The sequence below is a fragment of the Parus major genome, chromosome 6 (assembly GCF_001522545.3).
Source record: "Parus major isolate Abel chromosome 6, Parus_major1.1, whole genome shotgun sequence".
Classification (NCBI taxonomy): domain Eukaryota; kingdom Metazoa; phylum Chordata; class Aves; order Passeriformes; family Paridae; genus Parus; species Parus major.
The window spans coordinates 31,378,705-31,400,852 of NC_031775.1; the positions used below are offsets into that span (position 1 = coordinate 31,378,705).

General features: G+C 39.9%; 1 protein-coding gene across 1 annotated transcript; it reads right to left on the bottom strand.

Moving 5' to 3' along the window:
* Positions 1 to 27: 27 nt before the first annotated feature.
* On the bottom strand, positions 28 to 20,580 carry DHX32 (DEAH-box helicase 32 (putative)). The gene is made up of 11 exons (XM_015633123.1): positions 19,757 to 20,580; positions 17,944 to 18,134; positions 16,018 to 16,390; positions 13,936 to 14,181; positions 11,718 to 11,817; positions 11,443 to 11,601; positions 4,386 to 4,577; positions 3,280 to 3,429; positions 2,103 to 2,293; positions 1,095 to 1,276; positions 28 to 371 (listed from the first exon to the last, which is right to left on the bottom strand). Exons 1-11 carry the CDS (start codon positions 20,024 to 20,026, stop codon positions 179 to 181), a joined length of 2,247 nt encoding a protein of 748 aa, XP_015488609.1. The 5' UTR covers positions 20,027 to 20,580; the 3' UTR covers positions 28 to 178.
* Between the last annotated feature and the right edge of the window lie 1,568 nt (positions 20,581 to 22,148).

Here is a 22,148-nt window from a genome sequence, read left to right on the forward strand (position 1 = left end):
TTGTTCCAAAATAATGCATGCAACTCCTTTTGTTGAGAAAAGTGCTTTTTCTTTATTTCTTCTGTTAAATACATTTATGTCAAAAGTTTAAAATAATGACATGGGTTAAAGCAGGGATGTATTTTGGATATGTTGCTTTTATTTATTGTTGTCCAATATGTGATGGTTCATTCTAAATTCACTGAATAACACATCTCTGTTCAGTGGGAGTTTGGGGAAATTCCTCCTTTTCTTTGCTGTCACTGGCAATTTTCTGTTCCTCCTTTTTGGCTGAAACAGGTGCCAAGTGATCAATCATTTCCTGCAGAATATCCTTGCTTTCACTTGGAGGAAGATTGCTGAAATAATACTGAGGTACCAGCTCTGCAAATCTGGGGAGGAAATCACACAAAACATGATTAATTTTTAATAGAATTTTCAAATATTTGAATAATTATTTCCAGGCAGATCTAAAAGAAGCTACAAAGTTGATATCTCAGCCCAAAATTCTGTAAGAATCCAAGATTCTCTGCAAGATGTAGGAATTTGTGCTTTCTGTAGCCTTGCACTGGAAATCCTCAGCCTGCACTTGAGGTGCAATGCAGTTCCCAATGTTTGCATTAAATAGGAATTTCCCTGCTTTAGAACAGAGTGGTTCAATAACATTATGAAAAAAACTCTCCTATAAACATGGGAAATAGAAAAGCTGGGAGAGTGAAATGTATATTCTTTGTGTAAAGAGATTTTTGCAGAAGGAAGACTCTGATCTCTCCCTGAATCCATAAGCAGTCTGTGGTTCAGCTGTCTGGGTACAGAAAAAATGTTAAGAAAAGGATTTGCTGGAAAACAGGTTTTCAGGGAGCAAAGACCTTTCCAGCTGGATTCATGTGTGAGTACACTGCTCTGTTAACTCTGATTTTTTTTTTCTGTATATTCCACTTTGTAAGGAACTTTTGCAGCTCATAATGGGGGCTTTTTCAATTGCTTACACAGGCAACTGCTGAGAGTAGTGAGTGCCTGAGACCACAGATCTTCCCTTTTTATTTTTTATCCTCCCAAAGTGATGCTTTTGTGGATTTAGGAAAGAAGGAGCAGTTGCATCACAGTTCACTTACAGATGGGGGCAGATCTCGGAGACAACTCTGATGGAATTGCCCTCTGAGATGCTGAACTCGTGGAATAAAACCCACTCTGGAATCCTCCTGCTGTTGTAGTAGGATGAGAAGGGGTGGAGCTGGGCCACTTGTTTGTGTGTTAACATTAAATAGTTCCCTGAGCCATCCACATCACGAGCAATCTAAAAAAAACAAAACAATGAGGAGAGGTATCCATTATTTAATTAATCAGTGCTTATTAGTTTTAAACCAGAAATTAAACTTCCCTTCAGATACTTTCAACTGGAACCTCCTCCCAAGTTTGTGTGGGAAAGTTTGGGGTTGAATACCCTGAAATGAGATTTAAAATGTTCTGTATTTGAAAGGGATAACAAATACAAATAAGTACAAAAGTATCTTGAGTTTGGCTTTGAAGGGTCTGTGTGAAAACATATAAATGTTTATTCTTTAGCAGATACACTTTTCATAGACTTCTAAATACAATCTGTCAGGCCATGAAATGTGCAGTTGGGAGAGGTCATATTTGTGTTTAGATGGAGCACGGGGACGTGAAGGAAAGCCTGGGGGCTTGAGTGCGAATAAATCAATCTAGTTTACATTTACAATTACAGTTAGAGTGCCTTCCTGAGATGAGCCAAGCTGTCTGTTATGCACACCTAAATATATCCAAGTCATTTCTCTATTTCCAGGCAATTTTCACCTTCAAAAAGGAAAGAATTCCTGAAAGAATATTGTACATTCAAGAGTTTTCTTGAGGTGGAAGAGTTCTTTGAATGAAAAGCATATTGGCAGTTTTCTTATTGCTGTGGAGAGTGTGAACTCCATGCAGTCAGAGATGAACCCCAGAGAAAAGGCTGAAATGGGCAGAAGTGTTTGATACAATGGGGGAAAAAAAGTCTTTTATCCTTTCTGGTGATCAAGAGATTTCACTAATGAACTTAAGTTTTCTGAAAGCATTCCAGATAATTGAACAGTGCAGGAAAATGAAACCATAGTGCTTTTCCTTACATGCATGAAGTAACCAGATAAAAGAGCTTTCTTAATGCTTAGTAGATTTTCTTCTGATCCAAAGGCTGGTTCTGAAATGGGAAGTTCAATGCGCTTCATGATCTCCACCAGCTCGGCTCTGATCATCTCTGCCATGCTCAGAGCAGAGCAGCTCAGGAAATACTCACGGCACCATTTCTCAGTGCTGAAGTCTGTGGAGGAAAAAGCAGTGTTTTGGCTTAAAGCAGAATCTCACTGATGGGTGCAGTCCACAGAGGTGCTGTTCTGTGAAATAAATGCTCTTGCACTGCTGCAGAAAATATCCAAAATTCTGGTAATGAGCCATACAGACAGCTTAGGCTCAGCTCACAAAGTAAGTGGGCAATTCTTGATATCCTCACTTAGTTTTATAGAATTGCAGCTATTTCTTCCTGAATCAAATCCCTTCTTTACTGTGTTATGAGTAAAACTTCCCAGAGAATGAGTAGCAATTGTATTTTTCAGGCCAGTATATGGAGCTGAAATCACACCTGTCGTGCTGGTGCTGATCCTGCATTCAGGTAAAGCACTGGTTCTCCTGGAGCTCCCTTCAGCATTCCACATGACTGAACAGGAAACAATCCTGCTTTCCTGTCTCAAGTTTTTACTCAATGTGTGCAAATTTATCCCTCTGCTGTCTGAGCACTGGACTCGGGCTAAATGAACCGGAGCAGGATGCTTGAGCACAGGAAAATGCAGTGATGAGCTTCTGCTGCTCTGCAGTCCCCTGGTTTTTATTTGTGTTCCTGCAAATGTAGACTTTAGTACTTTTCATTTCCCCCTTAAATTTTCCTTTCAGCTCACAGCTATCAAAAACCCACCAGAATTGTTGGGCTGTTGGGGGATTCGGGGCCTTCCTCAACAGCTTTTATTCATCCCAAACTTGGATTTTGTGCTTCTACAGGAGGAACCATCATTCTGGTTTTGCACAGTGCCACTTCAAAGGACTGTTGGAATAGTGGTTATGGATCCCTGTTGGGTAAGAAATGCTGTCCTAGGACACTTTGAATTAATTAGTTAATTAATATTCATCAGCAATAGCTACTCCCATAGATTTCTCCCTACATATCAGCATTTCTAGAAGGAATCACCAGATTTTTAGGTTTGTTTTTATTCAAACAGATCCCAGAGTGCTTGATTTTGGCTCGGGCCCACTTGCCTGGCTGTGTGGGGTTGGCAGTGGCTGCCTTGAAGGCGTTGAAGACGCTGATGAGGGTGCAGTGGTCTCCTGCAGGGTGGGAGAAGCGGCGCCAGCGGCTCCGAGCGATCTCCTCTGTGCCAGGAGGGGCGTGCAGAAAGCAGCTGGGAGCTGAGGAAAAAACCAGTGATGAAAACACAGAGGTGCATGCACAAAACCCCACTGGTGTTTTTGGGTTTTTCCTTCTTTGGTTGCCTTGAACCCCCTCTGTTGGATGGTGCTGAAGAACTGAACCTGCTGCGTTCACTAAAGGTTTATTTTTGTGGGTGTCCTTCCAGTCTTGTTTAGTTAATGTGTGTTGCAAACACAAAAGAGCAGCTTTCTCCCAGGCTGATCCCAAAAAAGCTTCCTAATGTCACAACCTAATTTAGCCAGAATCCAATAAATGGTTTCTTTATTATAAAAAGGCATCTTTTAATGCCATAATTTGCTCTTCTGTTGAAGAAGTTGTGTTGAAGTTTGTGCTTTCCAGTGCATTTTACTTTTGTGTCTTTTGAGATGGTTGAGCTTTTCTAAAACTGAATTGTGACTATGCTCAATCATTTACATTTGTTATATATACTTAAAAAAACCAACAACTATCACAAGTTAAAAATCAACCCAGTTTGGGCATAAAAAGTTGTCCTATAAGGAGAACAACTCATACAGCTTGATATCCTGTGGTTCATGTGTTTGCTGCCCAGGACTTCAAGGTTATGTCAGTTTTATAAAATATTTGAAGTAGAGAGACAAGATCAAAAAGTAATCCTTTGTAGGCAAACAGTTCAGTGTTGTTTTGTAATTAGAACTTCCCTTATTTTGCTGCACCAATCTGTAAAAAATGTAGGTTAATATAAGAAAGTTTCATTTTGAAGGGATGTTTCTGACAAAAGGGAGAAATTGAATTCTCTGTGGGAATTCTTTATTTAGTTTTCATTGTATCCTTACAGTTAGGACTTGAACAGCCAAATATATTAATTTAATTGAAATAAGCAGGATGGGAATTAAAAAAATTTGCTTTTGTGCATAGATTTGGAAAGAGTGTGGATTGGGCAGGTGGCACAAGGCCTGCAGTGATCCTGGAGTACCTGTGACCATGGCTGCAATGGTGAGCATCTCATCCACACACTCAAATTCACACGAAGCCAGCAGTGACTTGGACAGCTGAGGATCCAGGGGGAATTCTGACATAATAATCCCAAATTCAGAGAGGTTTCCATCGTTGTCCAGCGCTGCCAGATAATCCAGATCTTCCAAAGCCTGCATCAGGCTTTCAGGAGCTGAGGAAAAGGGAAGAGAAATCCAGTTCTTGAGAGTGGCTGCACAAGAATGAATGGCTGAATTCTCATTATAATATTTCAGCTGTGGGAAAATGATACTTCTTTAATTTGACAGTGATTAAGAACAAAAAGCAATGGATGAGTGAAAAGCTGAGAAAATTCTGGAGGAAGAAAATAAGAGGTAAAAATTGTAGAGCTGCAAATCATTTTGTTTGTACTTTTTATGTCAGAACAATTTTTGTCAGAAGCCCAGACACAATCCTCAATCATGTGTTAGCCCCTAGACTCTGCCAAAACTGCTTCCATTATTGGCAGTTTTCAGGTGGTTTTTTTTGTGTTCATTCTTTTTTAAGAGGAGTGGTCACATTTGAGGGGTGCTGAGATACAGAACAGGTCTAGGAAAGATCGTTTTAACCAGAGGAGATATTCTGATATTTACAGAAGTTATCATCGTTATTCTTGCAGGTATTTGGAGTTCTCTTCATTGCCTTTTTAATTATTATACTTTTTTTACATAGGTACTCATGATACCAGAAGAAAAATGGGAATGTGGTAAAGGAAAATGTCTCCCTAGTAATTGGCTGTACTTTCTCACTCCACAAAATTCAATGTTCACTTTTCTCTTAGGGTGGGTTATAACTTCCTCACAACCTCCACAGGTAGAAGTGAGAACAGTGAAGCAGCAAAAATAATGAGGGAATATAGGAAAATGTCCTGAGAGGACAGGATTAAGTAAATCAACACTTAAAATTAGAACTTGAGCAGGTCTGCAGGAAATCTGATGGTGATAAAAGGAGGTCAAAAAAGCAGAGAAGAGCTTTATGTGGCTCCAGTTCTGGGGGTCGAGAGAGAGGGAACAAATTGAAGTTGTCAGGCCTACACTCTAAAAAATTGTCACCAGAGCACGAAAGACACAGGTGGAAATTTGGGAATTCCTGAAGTGTGAAGGTTCTTTAAGGTTCTTTCCTCCCAGCTCTTTTCCAAAGTAGATTTCTGTTCCAGGTTATATTGAATGATCAATATCTTTCATGGGTACCAGTTCATTTATATTCACAACTGCTCTCCAACCAATGCAGCAACTTTCTCCTTACTCCAGCCTAAGGATCTGCTTGATATTTTCTCTGTTTTATGGATAACAAGTTAAATTCCAGTCCCCTTGAAGCTGGTGGCAGAAATTCCACTGCAGCAGGACTTGGCCTCATCCCCAGCCCTGGGAAGCTGCACTGGCCATTTGTCAGCTTCTGTGGGCTGCTGTCAGCCCATTTATTACCAGGGAAAAAATCCCTAAATAAAATAACCAGACCACAAGCACAGCTGCCCACACAGGCAGGGGGTGCATTTGCACTTGGATCTTCATTAGTAGATGGCTGGGAATCTTGTGTTCATCAAGAGTGGGAGTGTGTATGGCATCAGCAAGACTAAAAGCAAAGCAAGGCTGTAATTAGCTGCTAAGACACATTTAGCCACATTTTCCCCACACATTATGCAAGAAAATCTTGAAATCAGGTTTTGACTTCATTGGTAGTGAACTGTTTATTGCCATCTCTCTGAATTAACTACTTAGAGTCAAGGAGAAAGTAAAATAGGAAGCAAACAAGCACCTGTTGTTTTTAACCTCGTTCTGTAATGTCTGAAGGGGAAAAATAATTTATTAATTCCCCTTGCATGAGCTTTTCCAGAACTTTTCCAGCATCTAAATCTGCTCATGTGACTTCAGTTAAGTTTAAAACACCCAGTTTTCAGACAAATTCTCTCAGGAACCTGTAAATTCTTTTTGAAACTGTGGACCTGCTTCACTTCAGTCTCAGAGTTCTTCCCTCTGCCTGTACAATTCTATCTAGAGAGGATATTTGTTATAAGAAATGTGGGGTTTAATGGGATAAATGATGAGCCCTGGAAAAAGCTGAAGCATCTGAGAAGAAAATACTTAGGAGTTTTAAAGAAATGAGAAGTAGCAGCTGATGATGAATACGAGTCAGTGACAGGAAATAAAAATCAGTGATTGAAAATACAGTGAGAGTAATAGGGTCATTCAGATGTGTAGTAATTACTAGGAGATCATGGAAAGCTATTTTCCAGAAGTCAACAAAGTAGTTTGTGCTAGGGCTCACAAAATACATGGTTATATGGCAGCCAATTTCAACCCTCTGATAGCATCAGTAATTTGCATTTTTATGCCCTAGAGTTAGTTGTCTTGAGATTTATAAGCACAAATTACTTCCCTGTCTTGCTATGAGTGTTCAGAAAAAAAAAAAAAAAAGAAAAAAAAAGATTCCTGGAGTTTTATTGCTCTAGAAAGGACAAGAGAGTAAAGGTGGATTAGAGCAGGTGAAGGAATGGTAAAAAAGAGAAATAAAAACCAGAGTAGGGCTTTTTAGGGCTTCTTGCCAGCACCAGCCACTGCTGCCTTGAGGTGTGAACCACGAGGATTTGTGACTCCACTGCTGCTTTCACAGGAGCAAAGTTCAAAAAACCTCTCAACATGTGTCCTGTGCTTTCAACAAGAAGCTGCCACATCTCTGGAATTTTAAAAGGTATTTCCTAATCCAATATTTTCTTTCCCTGCTCTGTGTTCTTTGGCTGCTCAAGACTGGGTTGCTCTGGATTTGTTTCAAGAAATCTGACCAGTTCTATGTAAATGCAGATCCTGCTTTTGATCCTTCTTAGGCTCAGTAAAGCAAATATATAACTTAATGTTATTGTTAGCACTGGAATAGTTTATCTGAGAGTTCCAAGCTACTTAAAGTTATATTCTTGGTTTCATATTTTTGTAACTTTGAGGTGAACAGAGTAAATTGTGTCTCCAAAAGCAGGTACACCTGTAGTCTTCAGAACCACATCCCATATGGCTGAAATGCTAGCAAGGTGTGAGCAAATACCTTCAAAAGTATTATTCTTGTTGCATTAGGAAGCAAGTGATTTAGGGATTTGGTCAAAGTTCTGTAATAAGTGAATATTAGGGATAAGAATAAAACTTAAATTTCATTATTTTTTATAGTCCATTTAACTGCTCTTTTGTGCTTCTCTGGGAGATCCACAGCTCCTGTGTTCTGGTCTCCTGCTCTGCAAATGCTGAGTATGTAAAATACCTTTTTTTGATAGATATTTTCCTTCATGGGAATAACTTAAAAAGAGCTGCCATGGGTGTCAGGTGAAGGGATGTTGTCTTTAAAGAGCTGATGCTCTGCCTGGCACACCACAGGTTTTGCAGGTTCTCTTGGGCTGAACAGCAGAAAGAGCTGCCAAAGTAATTACTGCAGGGAGAACAGTCCTGGGGAATGGTGTTTGCTGTTGCTGGTTTCTAACATTGCTCCTTGGACAGTAAACTGAAAAGATGGAGGAGACTTTGCCAAGTTTTCCTCAAATTATGCCAAGGTTTTTCTTCTGCAAGCACAAGTTTCTCTGTGCAGGTTTCCTTCTGATTTTCTTTTTCCCCCTGTACCTTCTGAGTCAGGATTTTTTATGTGTCTGTTTTGCTCTGAAGCCACCAGTTCTATAACTATTATTTGGAAATGATAGTTGATCATTAAAAATTCCTTTCCCAAACTCATACTTTGCAGTCTTTCTGTTCCCCTCAGCTGCTTCATCACTCCTCCAGTGTGGCTGGTGATGGTCCCTGCTGTCCTTTTCTGCCAGCAGGGACAGTCAGGCCAGGGCCTGACCTGCCCCATCCTGACAGAATATACTGAATAATGTCTGCACACATCATTTAATTGATGAAACACAGAATTTAAAACATCAAAGAATTAACAAGTAAATTTAAGGTAATAAATCTGCCCTGAAGTGATCTCTGTTGACAGACCTTACATTGTGCATTGAGTTTCTGTCTTTGACAGTCTCCAGTGAAGATATGCCAACGATTTATTTTTCTGAAACAATTTGAAATTATGTAAATTTATACAACTGTTGTTATTCTGAATTTTCTAGAAATATATTTTCTAAGGGGTTGTAAAAGCATAGCTCTCAAATGTCATGACTGTCGACACATCCTTTAATCTGAAAATTGTTTAGGGAAATTCTGGATGAATGCAGAATCTGCAAATGCTTTCCCCTTGATTCCACAGAGAAATTTTACATGGCTTCATCTTTATAATGATTTACTTAGTTTAAATAAGGATTTTCCAGTGATTTACAAAAGTGCTCAATGTTGCTGCAATCTATGGCACTGGAATTCTTTTGTCCCATTATAAACCCCAGCAAAGATCTGTCTGATTAACTGATGAAAATGTAACCACATCCCTGCTCTAGGGGCACAGGAATCCCACTAATGCACTTTGGAGCTGCAGTGCCAGATTCGTTTTCCTCTGGCTCATGAATTCCAGAAAGGGGAACAAGCTCTGCTGCATTTGCTCCTCTTGATTATGGCATGAATTAAATGCAGCAGCTGTAAGCCTGACATGTTTGTGGCTTTCATAATGCAGTAATGAGTCAGACTTAATCCAGGCTTTTATTTCTCCTCAAAGAGCAGCAGAAAAAAAGAAAAAAAAAATCCCTTGTGCACAGTGTTGCTGAGCAGAAATGAAATGTTTTACTGATGTAATTTTTGTTTCTTATCTGCTGCATGTTCTCCATGTGTAGAAAACAGATTGAGAAGTACTTCTTGCTATGAATTTTGGTCTCCTTCTGATTTGTTTGTTCACCAGCTCATGCCTGTGTCTTACTCAGTGAAAACTTGATTTTGTTTAGGAGAAATTCACCTAACCCCTAAAAACCCCTAAAGCCTTCCTCTGTTTCAACTGCAAAGACAAACTGAGCATGTTTGTTGGAGAGAAACAGTGCAGAGGAAAGCCTGTGGCACACAGGAGATGCTGCAATGGTTTTACTCCTTTTACTCAAAGGAAGGAGGTGAAGAGCCATGGAATAGTCAAAGCCATGGCAGAACTGGATGATCTCTAAGGTCCCTTCCAGCCCAAACCATCCTTGGGTTTGTGTGCTTGAAAACCTGACGTGTTTTGAGTTCTGTGAGTTGATCTAACACAAGTCCCCTGACAAATTTCTCCCTTTGGTGTTTCAGTTTCTTTCAGAGAAGTTCACAGCAGTCACTTCGACCTCTGTGTTCTGACTGTGGGAGCTTCACACTCCTCTCTGGGGGATTGTGTAGGGATCAGTCCAAGTGCTGGTAGGAAAAAGTTCCCTGCTTGCTCCAAAGTGGCAAGAAAGCTGATGTGTGATGTGTCCTGGGTCAAGGGAGAGCTGTGCTGATCATGAAATTTCTGTCTCAAATGTTTCATTGTGGAAGGCAGGAAGCAGACAAGGAAATGGTGCAGACTTTCTCCTCTCCTTTCAGAGCACCCCTGAAGTGTTTTTGGGATTTTTCCTTTGTTCAAGCAGTTCATCCAACGTTCCACCCACTGTGCAGTGATTCCTAAAACTATTCAATACCTGCACCTGAGACTCTTGATCCAGTCAGCAAAAGCTTTGTCATATTTAATGTCCATCCAAGTAAAGCCATTTCATTCACTCATCAGATGCCTTTATAATTTTTTACACATCAGGACAATTCTTTCTTCAGCTGCATTATCCAAAAATACAGCCAAACCTTAGAGTTCCTGCATCTGTGAAACCTTTATGTGCCTCTAGCATTTCATTCTCTCTAAATGATGTCCCCATTGTGCCTTTAAATCCAAAAATGCCAAATGCTTTCCCTCATACAATTTTACTACTTCCTTCTACAGTTCAAGACTAACTTTCTTCATATCCAGGAAAAACACTAATATGTTTTACCACACATTTTTTTAATAGTAAAATACATTTTAAATTTGAGTGGGAGCAAACTGGACTCCATAAGCATTTTCCATGCAGATTTTGTGGGTTTAGCACAGGAGATGCCACTCACAAGGCCAAAATACTCCAATTCTCATTGGTTTTGAACTCATTACCATCAGACTGGCCATGTTTTTTTTCTATTTCTTTTAGGCATGTTTCTGCTAGACAGACACACAAGGGAAAAGTAGAATAAATTTTTCTTTAAAATTTCACTTAACCTCTATTGCAACGTCTGACAGTGAGAATTAACACTTTATTACTGATTAATTACAGTGAACAACACAGAAGAGATCTTTCCAATTTTGTGTTTGTGCACAAGGAAAGGCTGGATAATTAAATTTTTCCTGTTTGCACTGGAAAATTATCACGAGTGAAGGCAGCAATCCCCAAACCAATGAAATCAGGGCTATTTCCCCCACTTTAATGAGCTTCAAAAGCAACAGCAGAATCTGCAGTGACACTTGGGTTTTGTGATAAGCCAGAACAGAGGAAAATATCCTTTTATAGAAAAAAACCCTAAATTATGAAGTTGGGAGGGAAAAAAAGGGCAACTTCCTTCACACTCTTACCTCAGAATTCAGTGTCTTCCCTGCCCAGTATTTAAAGTGTATTTGGGTTTATTTTATAAGGAATATTGTCCTTAAGGAACAGCCCATTGTAAATTGGAGGTGGGAGATGCTGGAGGATAAGGAGGAAGCTCATTTCCTCCACTCACATCCCCCAGGTAACAACAGTGCTTTATTTGGGTTGTAAACTTTTGATTAAAGGAATCTATTTTGTTGGATATCTGTACAATGCCTTGTACAACAGGGCACAAATTTTCTTTGTGGGTTGCAGGAAAATAATATGTGAGCTAGATGAGAAGATACTTGGAATATTGATTTTTATTTTTTTAACATTCCAATTCCATTCAGATACTTTATAGTCTTTTTTTTTAAGTGCTATTGAGCACTGCTGTAGCAGGTAAATAGGAAAAGCAGGGTGATATTATTATAAGTCCTTAAATAAAAAAGCAATCCTGTGAGTGACAGGGCAAAATTAACCTGGAAATAACTTCTAAAATAATAATAAAATATGACAAATTGGTGCATCCTCTTACCTGGGCTGCTGATGAAATCACAGTGTGCAAAGCCTGCTATGTCCATCCTCTTCAGGAACAGGACCAAGCTGGTGAGGTTGGATTCCTGAACTTTAGCTGGAATTTGTGGCTTCATTTCCTTGTATGTAAATTCTTCAGGATACAAGCAGAAGATTTTCCCTGGAAGACAGTTCAGGAGAATTACCCTTTTTAAAAATGCTTCCTCCTCGTGTTGCCACATTGATTGTATTAATAATTTGAGCTAATGGATTTAAATTTTGAGCTAATATTTCTACCTGATGGAGACATGCCCAGAATTTGTTTATGCACCTCTGCTTGACTTTGGCTGATAGGCTGGGTTAGAACAGAGTCTGCTCTGATTCTAGGATTGTACACCTTTAAATGAAAGAGATATCAAACATCAGATAAGTACACAAGGGCTGCAAAAATATGAATGGTCTGTACTGAATTTCTCTCTAGTTCATTTTACAAAAAGGGTAGCAACAGTTTTCATTTCTATTTTCCTCAGCAGCTTGGAAAGGAGAGCACCCTGACAAGCTGACAGATGTTTTGCTGTCACTCTAAGTGTGCTCTGAGATAAATGTCTTTTTTTTTCCTGAAGAAATGTACCTTACTAAAGCAGAAAATGGTGTCATCAAGAGAAACATCAAAAAAGATTATTTATTTCTTCCAGTGACAGAATCCCAACATTTTCTGATAGCATTTTGTTCCCTAACTCCAGATTTTTGTCTTAACTCCAGATTTTTGTCTTAATACTGAAATTACAGGAGATGAGGGCTGTATTAGAGATATATGATGCCATGTTTTATATTTTGCTTAATTATGCTTTATTTTGATTAAGCTGAGGAGCTGATTCACTCACTACTCTGGCCAAGAGTCTGTAATGTCCAGCAAGACATAAAAGTGCCTGGGTAAGGCAGCTCCTGTCATCTTCAACTCTATCTTCTTTAAGCAGGATTTTCATTAAAAAAAAGATAAAATATCCTTCAGTGCAGGGCAAAATGTTCTTTTCCTGCAGGTGAATTGCTGATGTATCCCAGCTGCAGGGCTCAGGTGGGATTTTGCTCTGCACTGAACTTTTCCTGTTCCCTCTGTGCTCAGCTGACGTTTGAGCCACAGAGAGTGAACTGATGTCACAGGACTAAACAAAATAATTGAATTAAAGGTAAAAAATTGCATCACTTAAAGAGGTGATTTGACAGCTATGAGGACTGTTGGATCTGTTTTGTTCCCATTGCTTTGTATTTTAAACTCACAAAATTTTCAATTTGTTGAATTGTACCTTGGGCTTCAGGTTACCGTGGGAGTGAAATTCATTTCTGCCATCCCAGAAAACTGTAGTTGTAGGAATAACTTTAAGAAATTAGCATGGTGTAATTGAAAACTGCTTTTAGGCTCTCCAAGCTGTGACTGATTTTTAGCTTGCCTTGAGACTGAGTTAGTTTATAATTCCCAGTTAAAAACCTTTTAAAATGACAGATTTTTGCAATGAAAATGAAAGGTACTGGTGGTTCACAAGCTTTTCCCTGAACTACTTGCAAAGCCAATCTGGATTAATGATCCCTGCTTCAAAATTTTAGGAATACTTAACTACAATTTTGGTTATTCCCCCTTGTATTATAGAAAGGACATGTATGGCATTGTTTCTTTTGCCTGTTCGTGGAATTTTTATTTTAACCAGGACAGTTACAAAAACCTGTAGTAATGCAGCTCTGCAGTTCATATTCCTACACAGTTACTCATTCCTTTGGACATCAGTTTTGGAGAAATAAATTAGATTATTTTTTTATTTTATTTTATTATTTTGGTTTTTTTTGCAGCTGCACTAAGCCTTCCCAGGGTGAAAAACAAGAAATGAGGCCAAACTTCAAATGAACTGGAAAAGGTTAAGTATTAATTAAATAAATTGCAGCATTTGGAGGTACTTGGATAGGAGAACATGTCCAGGAGGGAGCACAAGCAGCTTGAAAAAACAGAGATTCCCTGTATGAACAATTACTAAGCCATTTAATAAGGGATGAGGATGATCTCCTAAACCTGGAGATTTGCCAATAGATGCCTAAGAAGTGATTGTATTTTGCTTTATGTATAAAATACTGAAGAGAGATTTAGGACTGACAGGCCAGAGCTCAGGTGAGATGTATTTTGCAAATAATCTGTCATTGGTTTGGTGCCCAAATGAGAGGCAGTTTCAACTGGAAGCATTCATCTGGCTTTAGAAACTTCAAAAATCTGATTCCTGATTGAATTTGGGAAGTAATAGTGATTTCTTGCTTAGTTTTCACATGAGATGGCCATGAAAATTATTTAAATTCTATTAATTTATATGTTTAAAATATCATAGAGCCCATGCTGTGAAAGAAGAGAAAAACCTGTGATCCTCTAGAGACTATTTACATTAATCTGAGCTGCACAGTTCCCTTTCCCCTGCCCTGAAAAAGCTCTTTTGCAGAGTTTATTTTTGACAAAGTGCTTCTGATTCCCTTCACTGACCTTTCTTCTCTCCACACCAACATCGATAACAAAAGTCACGTTTTTAGTCCAGATCAAAGATTCTCCAGAGCTGGTGGTGAGTAGCACTTTCCTCCTGTATTTTCTGCTGCATTTCTGCTTGTCTTGGGTTACTTTGGGAGTCAGGTCTTGTTTGGTGGGGTATAAAGGGATGGGGATGAGTTCTCCAAGGTCAGGGTTTAAATTGGATTGTTCCTGCCTGATCATCTGATAAGCTTTTTCAATTTCCTGTAATTGAGAGAAATACATTTTTTCCTCATGAAATTATTATATTCTTAATTACAACACCTTAAATGATCAAAATATGCAGAAACCTCCCTACTTTCCCTTAATTATTTTATTTAAGGAGATACAAGTATGGTAAAAGTTTGATTTTTTTCCCCCTAATGATTAATAAACTCTATAAAGACTTAATAAAGTCAATAAAATGTCCCTAACTTGTGTTGATGGATCATCACCTTAAAAATAGTTCACAAATCCAGAGATTGGATATGAATTGTAAAAGCTTTTTGTTTTTGTTTTAGTATTTTGCTGTTGGGGGGGCTTAATAAGAAAACATTTCTGTTCAGCATGATTTTTTGAAAGGCACACAAAAATAATTCATGGGCTTGCTCAGTCTGAAAGGGAATATTTTTAAAAGCATTTTTATTAGCCAATGTTTTGCAAAATTGAAAAGCCAGCCTGAGTTTTTCTTTGAGAGTGACACTACATTTCCAGTAGTTATAGGTCGAAAGTGCTCTATAAAAATTGTTATAAAGATACAAGAATGACATCTAATAGCAAGGCTGGCAGTGGGGCAGCTCATAAATCCTGATGTTCCTGGTTAATTCCTATTTTTGTTTAGTTTAAAAGACAGTTGAGTGCTTGGGAACAGTGAACCATTACCAATATGAAACTTTAAATCACAGTTAAACAAGAATTCATGGGATGTTCTGGTTCATAATGAGTGTTCTGTTCAGTGTGAGGGAGAAAAATGAGTTATCTCTTCTTGGCAAGAAAGAAATTCCTATTTTAGTTTTGTGGGGAATTTACCTCTCAAAAAAACCCTTTCAAGCAGAAATAAAACTTTCTTCCCAACCTTTTGAAATGGAAAGAGTGTGTGTTTTCTCTGTGACAGTATCTATTGTAAATATGGGGACTAAGACAGAGAATTCATTGCTTTATCATTTGTAAAATTGGCAACTATAAGGTCTAAAATTGATTATTAAAAGTGTTTCATATCTGTCTCCCTTTTAACGGTGAAAAGCAGCAAACACACCTGGGTAGTTTATGGTAAATTATCTTTGCTTGTGAAAAGTCTTTATTTCCTGGTGAGTTTGTTGTTCTAAAGCAGATTTAATGACACAACAGTGGAAGATTTGGGATCGCTATCAGGAAAATAATTGTAATAATCATAAATATTGAAATATTTCTTTGATTGTGAGATTGTTTTGACAGCTCTAAAGGACCTGCAGTGAATTTAGGGAATCACTGCTGTCTACAGAGAGTGTCACTATTTAGAATGGCCAAGCCCATGCAGATTCCTGGATTTTCTGTCACACCTCTGGAGTGACACTGTCCTCCTGCTGTTGTGCACACAATTGGTTGGGAAGAAGAATCCAAATGGAAAAATCTACTTGGGAGGCTTAAGATAAAAACACTCCTGTGGACATTGATGGAGACTGGACCTGTGTCTGTGTGTCTATCCCACAAAACAGGGACAACACAAACTGTGGGATGTCCAGTGCCAGGATAGGCTGCAATGTATTAAATCCCTGCCCTTGTGGCCTGTGCCCCTCTGTGCTGCTTTTACAGCTTTTTGTATCACACAGAAGGATGGTGGCCTTTCTTTAAACCTACAGAAAATACAGATATTATCTACATGATATTTATGTGTTACACAGCTATTTTATGCATATAAACCACAGTGTTATGTATGCCATGACTTCTTTAAAGGAAAAGCCTGAAATTATAAAACCTGCTGGCACATCTGCTGTCTTAGCTAGTGGCAGCAAGACATTTATAAGTCATATAAAAATTCACATTTCCAATTAAAATCAGAAAGAGAACAGGTGAATGCCTTACTTGCTCACAAGCCAGGAAGACAACGATGTCCCCCTTCTCCTTGGTGTGGTGGATCTCCAGGAGCAGCCTCAGAGCAGAGGAGAAGGGGTCCTGGTGGGCACTGCAGGAGAACACAGCCTCGGCGCGGTGCCTGCCCCGCACTCGGATCACAGGGACGCGGCCGCAGAAGCCCTGCAGGGTGCTGCACATCTGGGGGACAGTGAGGAGCACCAGCCTCAGCTCTGCTCTGGCTGCCAAGACATCTTTCAGAAGGCCCAGCAGGGCATCTGTTGCCACAGTCCTTTCATGCACATCGTCCAAGACAATGACACCATAGCTGTTCAGAAGGGGCGTGGACATCATTTCCCTCTGGAGCATCTCATCCGTGCAGTACCTGCAACACGGACACACAAAACTCCACCAAGTTCCTTGGACTATCATTGTAAGACATTCTTTCAGTGTCTTGGGGGCAGCTTGGTTCTTTCTGTTCTGACACAGAAGACTTGGTAAGAACAGGGAATATTTTGTAGACATATCACAGCCTCAGTTACATGTTTAAATCTCTCCTTAAGTAGCTACAAATCTGATGTGACTCAGTGACACAGTGGTGGAAATGGATGCTCCAGGCAAAAGCAGAAATACTTCTGCCCTGAAATAATCTGTTGACCTTCCATCACATGCCATAAACAATTCCTGAGCCAGGAATGAATCCTTTTGGGTGAGGAAAAGAAAGGTGCACTTGAGGCAGAGCCAGAACCAAGATGAGCAATTAATTTATACCATAAGGCCCTCCTCATTTCTGTCCCTGCTGCTGACAGTTTTTTTTAAAGGATATTATTTTTGTTGTGCTGCTCAGCAGGACTTGGAGTTCTTGAAACAGGTTTTGATGTGCAAGAGGAAGGGATTCATCTTCCTCTCTACAGGAGCAGCCACAGGAAGTTCTGCTGCAGGATGAGGTTTAAGGAGTTCTCCACAGAAAGAGAAAGGACAGGCAAGAGGAGGAGAGGTGGAAATTGATTTTCAGAAGTGGTGAGTATCCTCTTCTCCACTGGAAACCAGTGGCTGAGTAAAAATCTTGTGGTCTAGATGTGATAGTTTGTGCCTTCTATGTTAAGGAACCAGAGAAAAGTAACTCATAACTTCCTGGGAGGCTCTACAGCTGAATCCCTGTGTTGCTGTGTCGTTGTCACCTGCCTGTACTTACTACATTAAGTGTATTTCTTATCTCCCAAGAATCCCCCTGGATACTGTTTTCCTCTTGTTGCTGGATATACCCTCTGCTAGCCACGTATTTTGGTTCCTTTTGAATTTTAACTTTACTTTGGGAAAAATTATCCCATGTTCTCTAATGGTAATGAACACTCCTGGAAAATAGAAAAAAAAAGTAGACGAAAAGAAAAAAGAGGTCACCAAGGTGCTTAATGAAAGTTTGCAGGGACAGTAACAATGGTCACTTAAATCTCTGCTATGATTTACCCCAGAATTCCTTCAAACCTTTTAGTGTTTATTGTTTAATCATAAATTCTCTGGAGAAGAGAGAGTTCATTGCAGTCTAAAACTTCTGTATGAGGGGAAAAGGGGCTCAGGCACTGATGTGTGCTCTGTGGTGGCCAGGTCTGAGGGCACGGCTGGAGCTGTGTCAGGGGGTTTAGGTTGGAAAGGTTCTTCCCCAAAGGGCCCAGGCTCCCCAGGGAATGGTTCCAGGAGTTTGGACAGCGCTCCCAGGGATGCCCAGACTGGGATTGTTGGGGTGTCTGTGCAGGACCAGCAGCTGGACTGGATGATCCTCGTGGGGTCCCTTCCAGCTCAGCGCACCCTGCGATTTTAAAACACAATAAAACTTGACAAAGCAGCCTTGATTTTCATGTGCAAGCTCTGCACAAAAGTGCTGTCAGCTTCCAACTTCTCCAGCCACCCCTTGGCCCGAAGGCCTCCGAAGGCACCAACCTCAGGATGGTTTCGGCCGTGCAGCAGCTCTCGAAGGGCACGGAGTAGCCGACCTCGTGGCCGAGGTTGACGTCCATCTGGTCGGCCGCGCGCAGGGCCAGCGCCACGGCGGCCTGGCGCAGCACCTGCGTGCACACCACGGCCCCGCGGGGCCGCAGGGCCAGGCAGTGCTCAGCGCACCACTGAGGCACCTGTGGACACCAAAACACCGCCATCAGCGCCCCACGTGCTCGGCAGGCCCCGCCATTCCAACCGGCTGGAATTCTCCAGCGGCGTGGAACAGCCGAACCAAGGGCCTACACCGCGCATGGGAGTGACCTGTGTCAACACTTGGAATTTCTCAAATTCTCAGCGTGGATTTATCTGGGAATTGCTCAGCTGGACTCGGGTTGGGTGGGATTTGCTGCAGGAGAGGCCTCTGGGGAGCAGGTGACAGCAGGGTCACTGCAAGCACTGATGGATCCACTGCTGATGGATCCAGCGAGGTCGGTGTGGGAGTGTTCAGGCCTGGCTCGGCAGCAAACCTGCTCCTGCAGCGTTATATCCATGAAAAAAACTTATCCCAGGATTTCAAACTGGCAAATGCCACAGCCAATAGCTGTAATTTCAGATGAATTACTCTGCAAACACGTAACTGAATCTGAACTGCTGCTGGAACTTACACGGCAGCTCCCTAATTTATATATTTACATAACATCAACACTGGAAAATATCCATGTGTTGTTGTTATGGGAAATTAAAATTGCATTAGAAATAATATTTTAATGGATGTATTAGGTTTCAAATCCTTCATTTAACCAACATCTAAACCTAGGTGAATCAGCCACATATAATTTACTTCTGTATAGTTATATGCTTTTCTAGAAATATTTAAAAACCAACCAGCAATGTGCTACATCTTATTAAAGGTTCAATAGAATTGGCTTTGTTACAGGACAATTTAAAAGCTAACACTTCTTAGCAAACTGTTTACTATTACACAAGTGTTTTGTGTGTAAATTACAGCAAATAACTAGGGGTAAAAACTTGGCAATCCAAAAATTATTTGGGTGTGAATCACTTTTATGGAAACGCAGGATGTTTCAGGGAGAGATGTGTTGTCTCTAGTTTAACATGTGATCTCTAGAAGTGTCCAGCATCAAAGTCTGTAGGATATATGAGATGCCCTGCAACAGTAATTATCCTTCAGCTTTACCTGCAAGAATTTTTTCTCCTGATCCCAGTCATAAACAATTGTATTTTGGCTGATAGCTCTTACTTGAAAATTCTTTTCTACTCACTGTGACAACAGATCTGAGTTGTTATAGATTGTTACAGCAGAATTTCATAGTCCTGACTGATGTTTGTGTACTTAGACTCAGCTGAAATCCTGGCTTCAGTGATTTCTTTTAACATGAGTTTTGTAAAGTAATTTTGTGCTGTTGGAGAAAACATTTGCTCCTGGCTGAAAAGAGGGAAAGACCATGAATTCTCCCTGAGAAGCAGCTCTGCTGATTTCAATCCTTCATTTCCTGGGAGTTTTTTTCACTTTATCTTATGACAAGTCCCCTGTATTTCTTTCCTGATGTAGCACTAATCAGAACCAAAACACTAAATAACTGCACATTTTTTTTGAGTGCTTGAAGGAAGTTATTAAAATGTTCAATATATTTTAAGTCTGTATTTAATGGCATTCATCTTTGTTCACCTTCTGTATTTCCCCTTCTGGCCTTAATATCTGGATCACAATAGCTATGGGGACTCTGAAATTCAGACCTCATTAAATGTTTTAAAAATACATAAAAAAACCCCCAACCAACTCCATTGTACTGACCTGGGAACTCTTGCCAGTCTTAGCATCTCCTGACACAATCACAATTTGATTATGAAGCAAACTTTCCATGAAAGTGCATTTTTCTTTCCATATTGGAAGCTCTTCTCTCTCTTTCATCAGCCTATAATAACGGGAGGAGTAAGGCAAGCCATCAAAAGGATTAAGCTCTAAATCTTCTCCACAGACAAGTATTTCCTCTTCATCCCCGTCGCTGCCGTCGAGTAATTCTGAAAAGCAGTGGTTCTCTGGAGAAAAGGTTAAAAACTCCATTTTTCTTACATGTATTAGTCCCAGCAAAAGCACATTAGGGATGGAAGGAGTCCTTTGTGTGCTGATTGATCATTTTGGCCCTCTAAACCTGAGCAGATCCATTTTGCCTCGCTCCAGGATTAGTATTTCACAGCTCTTGGGTTTAAAAGTTCAGGCTCAGTGTCCAGCTGCTTGTCCCACTCTGGGTGGTTTAATAACTCCAGTGAGGCTCAAGAAAATATATATTTTTTTTAAAAAATAATCACCCAAAATCTTTCAAATGACAGCGATGAAACCAAGAAGAGAAGCTGAGCAGCTTTTGCACTTCAGCGTTGAGTCCAGCCCTGGAGTCCCAGTGTTTGCTCTTGTCCAGGCTGGGGAATAACTGGGAAGAGCAGCTGAGCCTGACCTTGTGGCTGCTGTGGCTGTGATTGCAGGGCTGGCATGTGGGAGCTAATCCCAGCACAAAGCCTGCACCCCTGGGTGCTGCAGCCACGACTCTGCCTTTGTGCTCTCTGCAGGGCTTTAGCGAGTCAGAGACGCAAAGACTCTTTCCACGCGCTCTGTGGATGAGCACGGAGGTCTTGGGAGGCTTTAACAGCTTTTGCCACAGTTAAAATACACTCGACTCATGAAAAAAATCCCAGAGTGGTGCCAGTTCTAATCCTTCAAGGGCATCAGAGGTGGCCTTGGAAGGTGGTGGAAGAAAAACATTGCTGATGTAAAGTAGCTCCAAGTCTGAGGACTCAAAAGTAGCAAAATAGTTTCCTAATCTTGGCTGAGCTGTACTGTAATACAAATATTAAATAACACTTTTTATTTTAGCTCCAGAGGGAAGTTATCACCAGGATGCTGATAATGTCCAGTTTTCATGCTCAGTTAGGTTGTTCAGCTGCATTTGGATTCCACTTTTCCTCTGACCTTCATGGATCCCTCTAATCCACCCTGTTTGATTTTGTGTTCCGTCCCTCCCTGCTTGTTGTTGCAAACTCCCCACCACTGACTGAGATCTCTGCCTCTCCTGAACGGGCCCCAAATTACTCAATAAGGCAGAAATGTCAGGAGGGGATTGGAAGTTAAACCCCACAAAGGTTTTTTTTTGATAAAATTAATCTTAAAATAACATGAAGGATTTTTTTGGGGGTAAAATAAATCTTAAAACATCATGAATATGTGAATTGCTATTATTGTGCATTTTCCTTACTTTTCACATATTTAGCAGCAGTAGCATTCTGATTTCCTCATTTGCAGTACAGGCTCATCTCCTGAACACTGAGAATTGGACAGCAATATTCCTGGTTCACTGAACAAATTTGAATTGTCATTTTTTATTTGTTTTCCCTTTTTGGTATGTGTACTGCAAGAAAGGAGATTAAAATGTTACCAAATCAAGAAGAACATTTTACTATTTGAAAATGAAATATTTTGAAATAAATGTTCTCACAGATCAGGTTGTTGACTGATTGACATTATTTATCTCTGCTAAAATTGGGCCCATAAAACTTTATTTTTTCTTTTCACCCAGGCCTTCAAGGACTTACAAGATGTGCATTTTAACATAATACAGAAGGATTTAATTAATTCTAATAAATAACAGAAACACTCTGCAGATGAGTGCTTTTAGTAAATTAGGGTATAAGCTGCTTTCAAAGATATTGATGAGAACTTTGCTATTGATTTAAATGATATATTATTGTGCAAGTGCTGATGATAATGCACTCTGGGAAAGGAATAAATACCACATATCATATTCTGGATATTTAATAAAGACTCCTTAATACATAGGTACTCTTTGCAGCTTTGCTATTAAGTCTTTCAGGGGAGGAGAGTTTTCTGTGTGCAATTTAAAAGAATTTGATCTGTGCTATCAGTGGCATTACAGAGAACTTTCTTCCCCATTTTTCCTCCCCCATTTCAGCAGAAATATCTTGCAATAGCAATGGGAATTGAAGGGTGTCACTTCTTTTTTTTTTTTTTTTGCCCTAAGGATGTTGTTTAAATAGAGGGGTTTAGATGAAATTTACTTTATAATCTAGTGAATAAAGCCTGTGAAATGCAAAGGTGAAACATGCTGCCTTTTAAAAGCAGAATTACAGTTTATTGTTGCAAAATGAGAACCAGCAGATGCTGTCAAGAGCAGTTC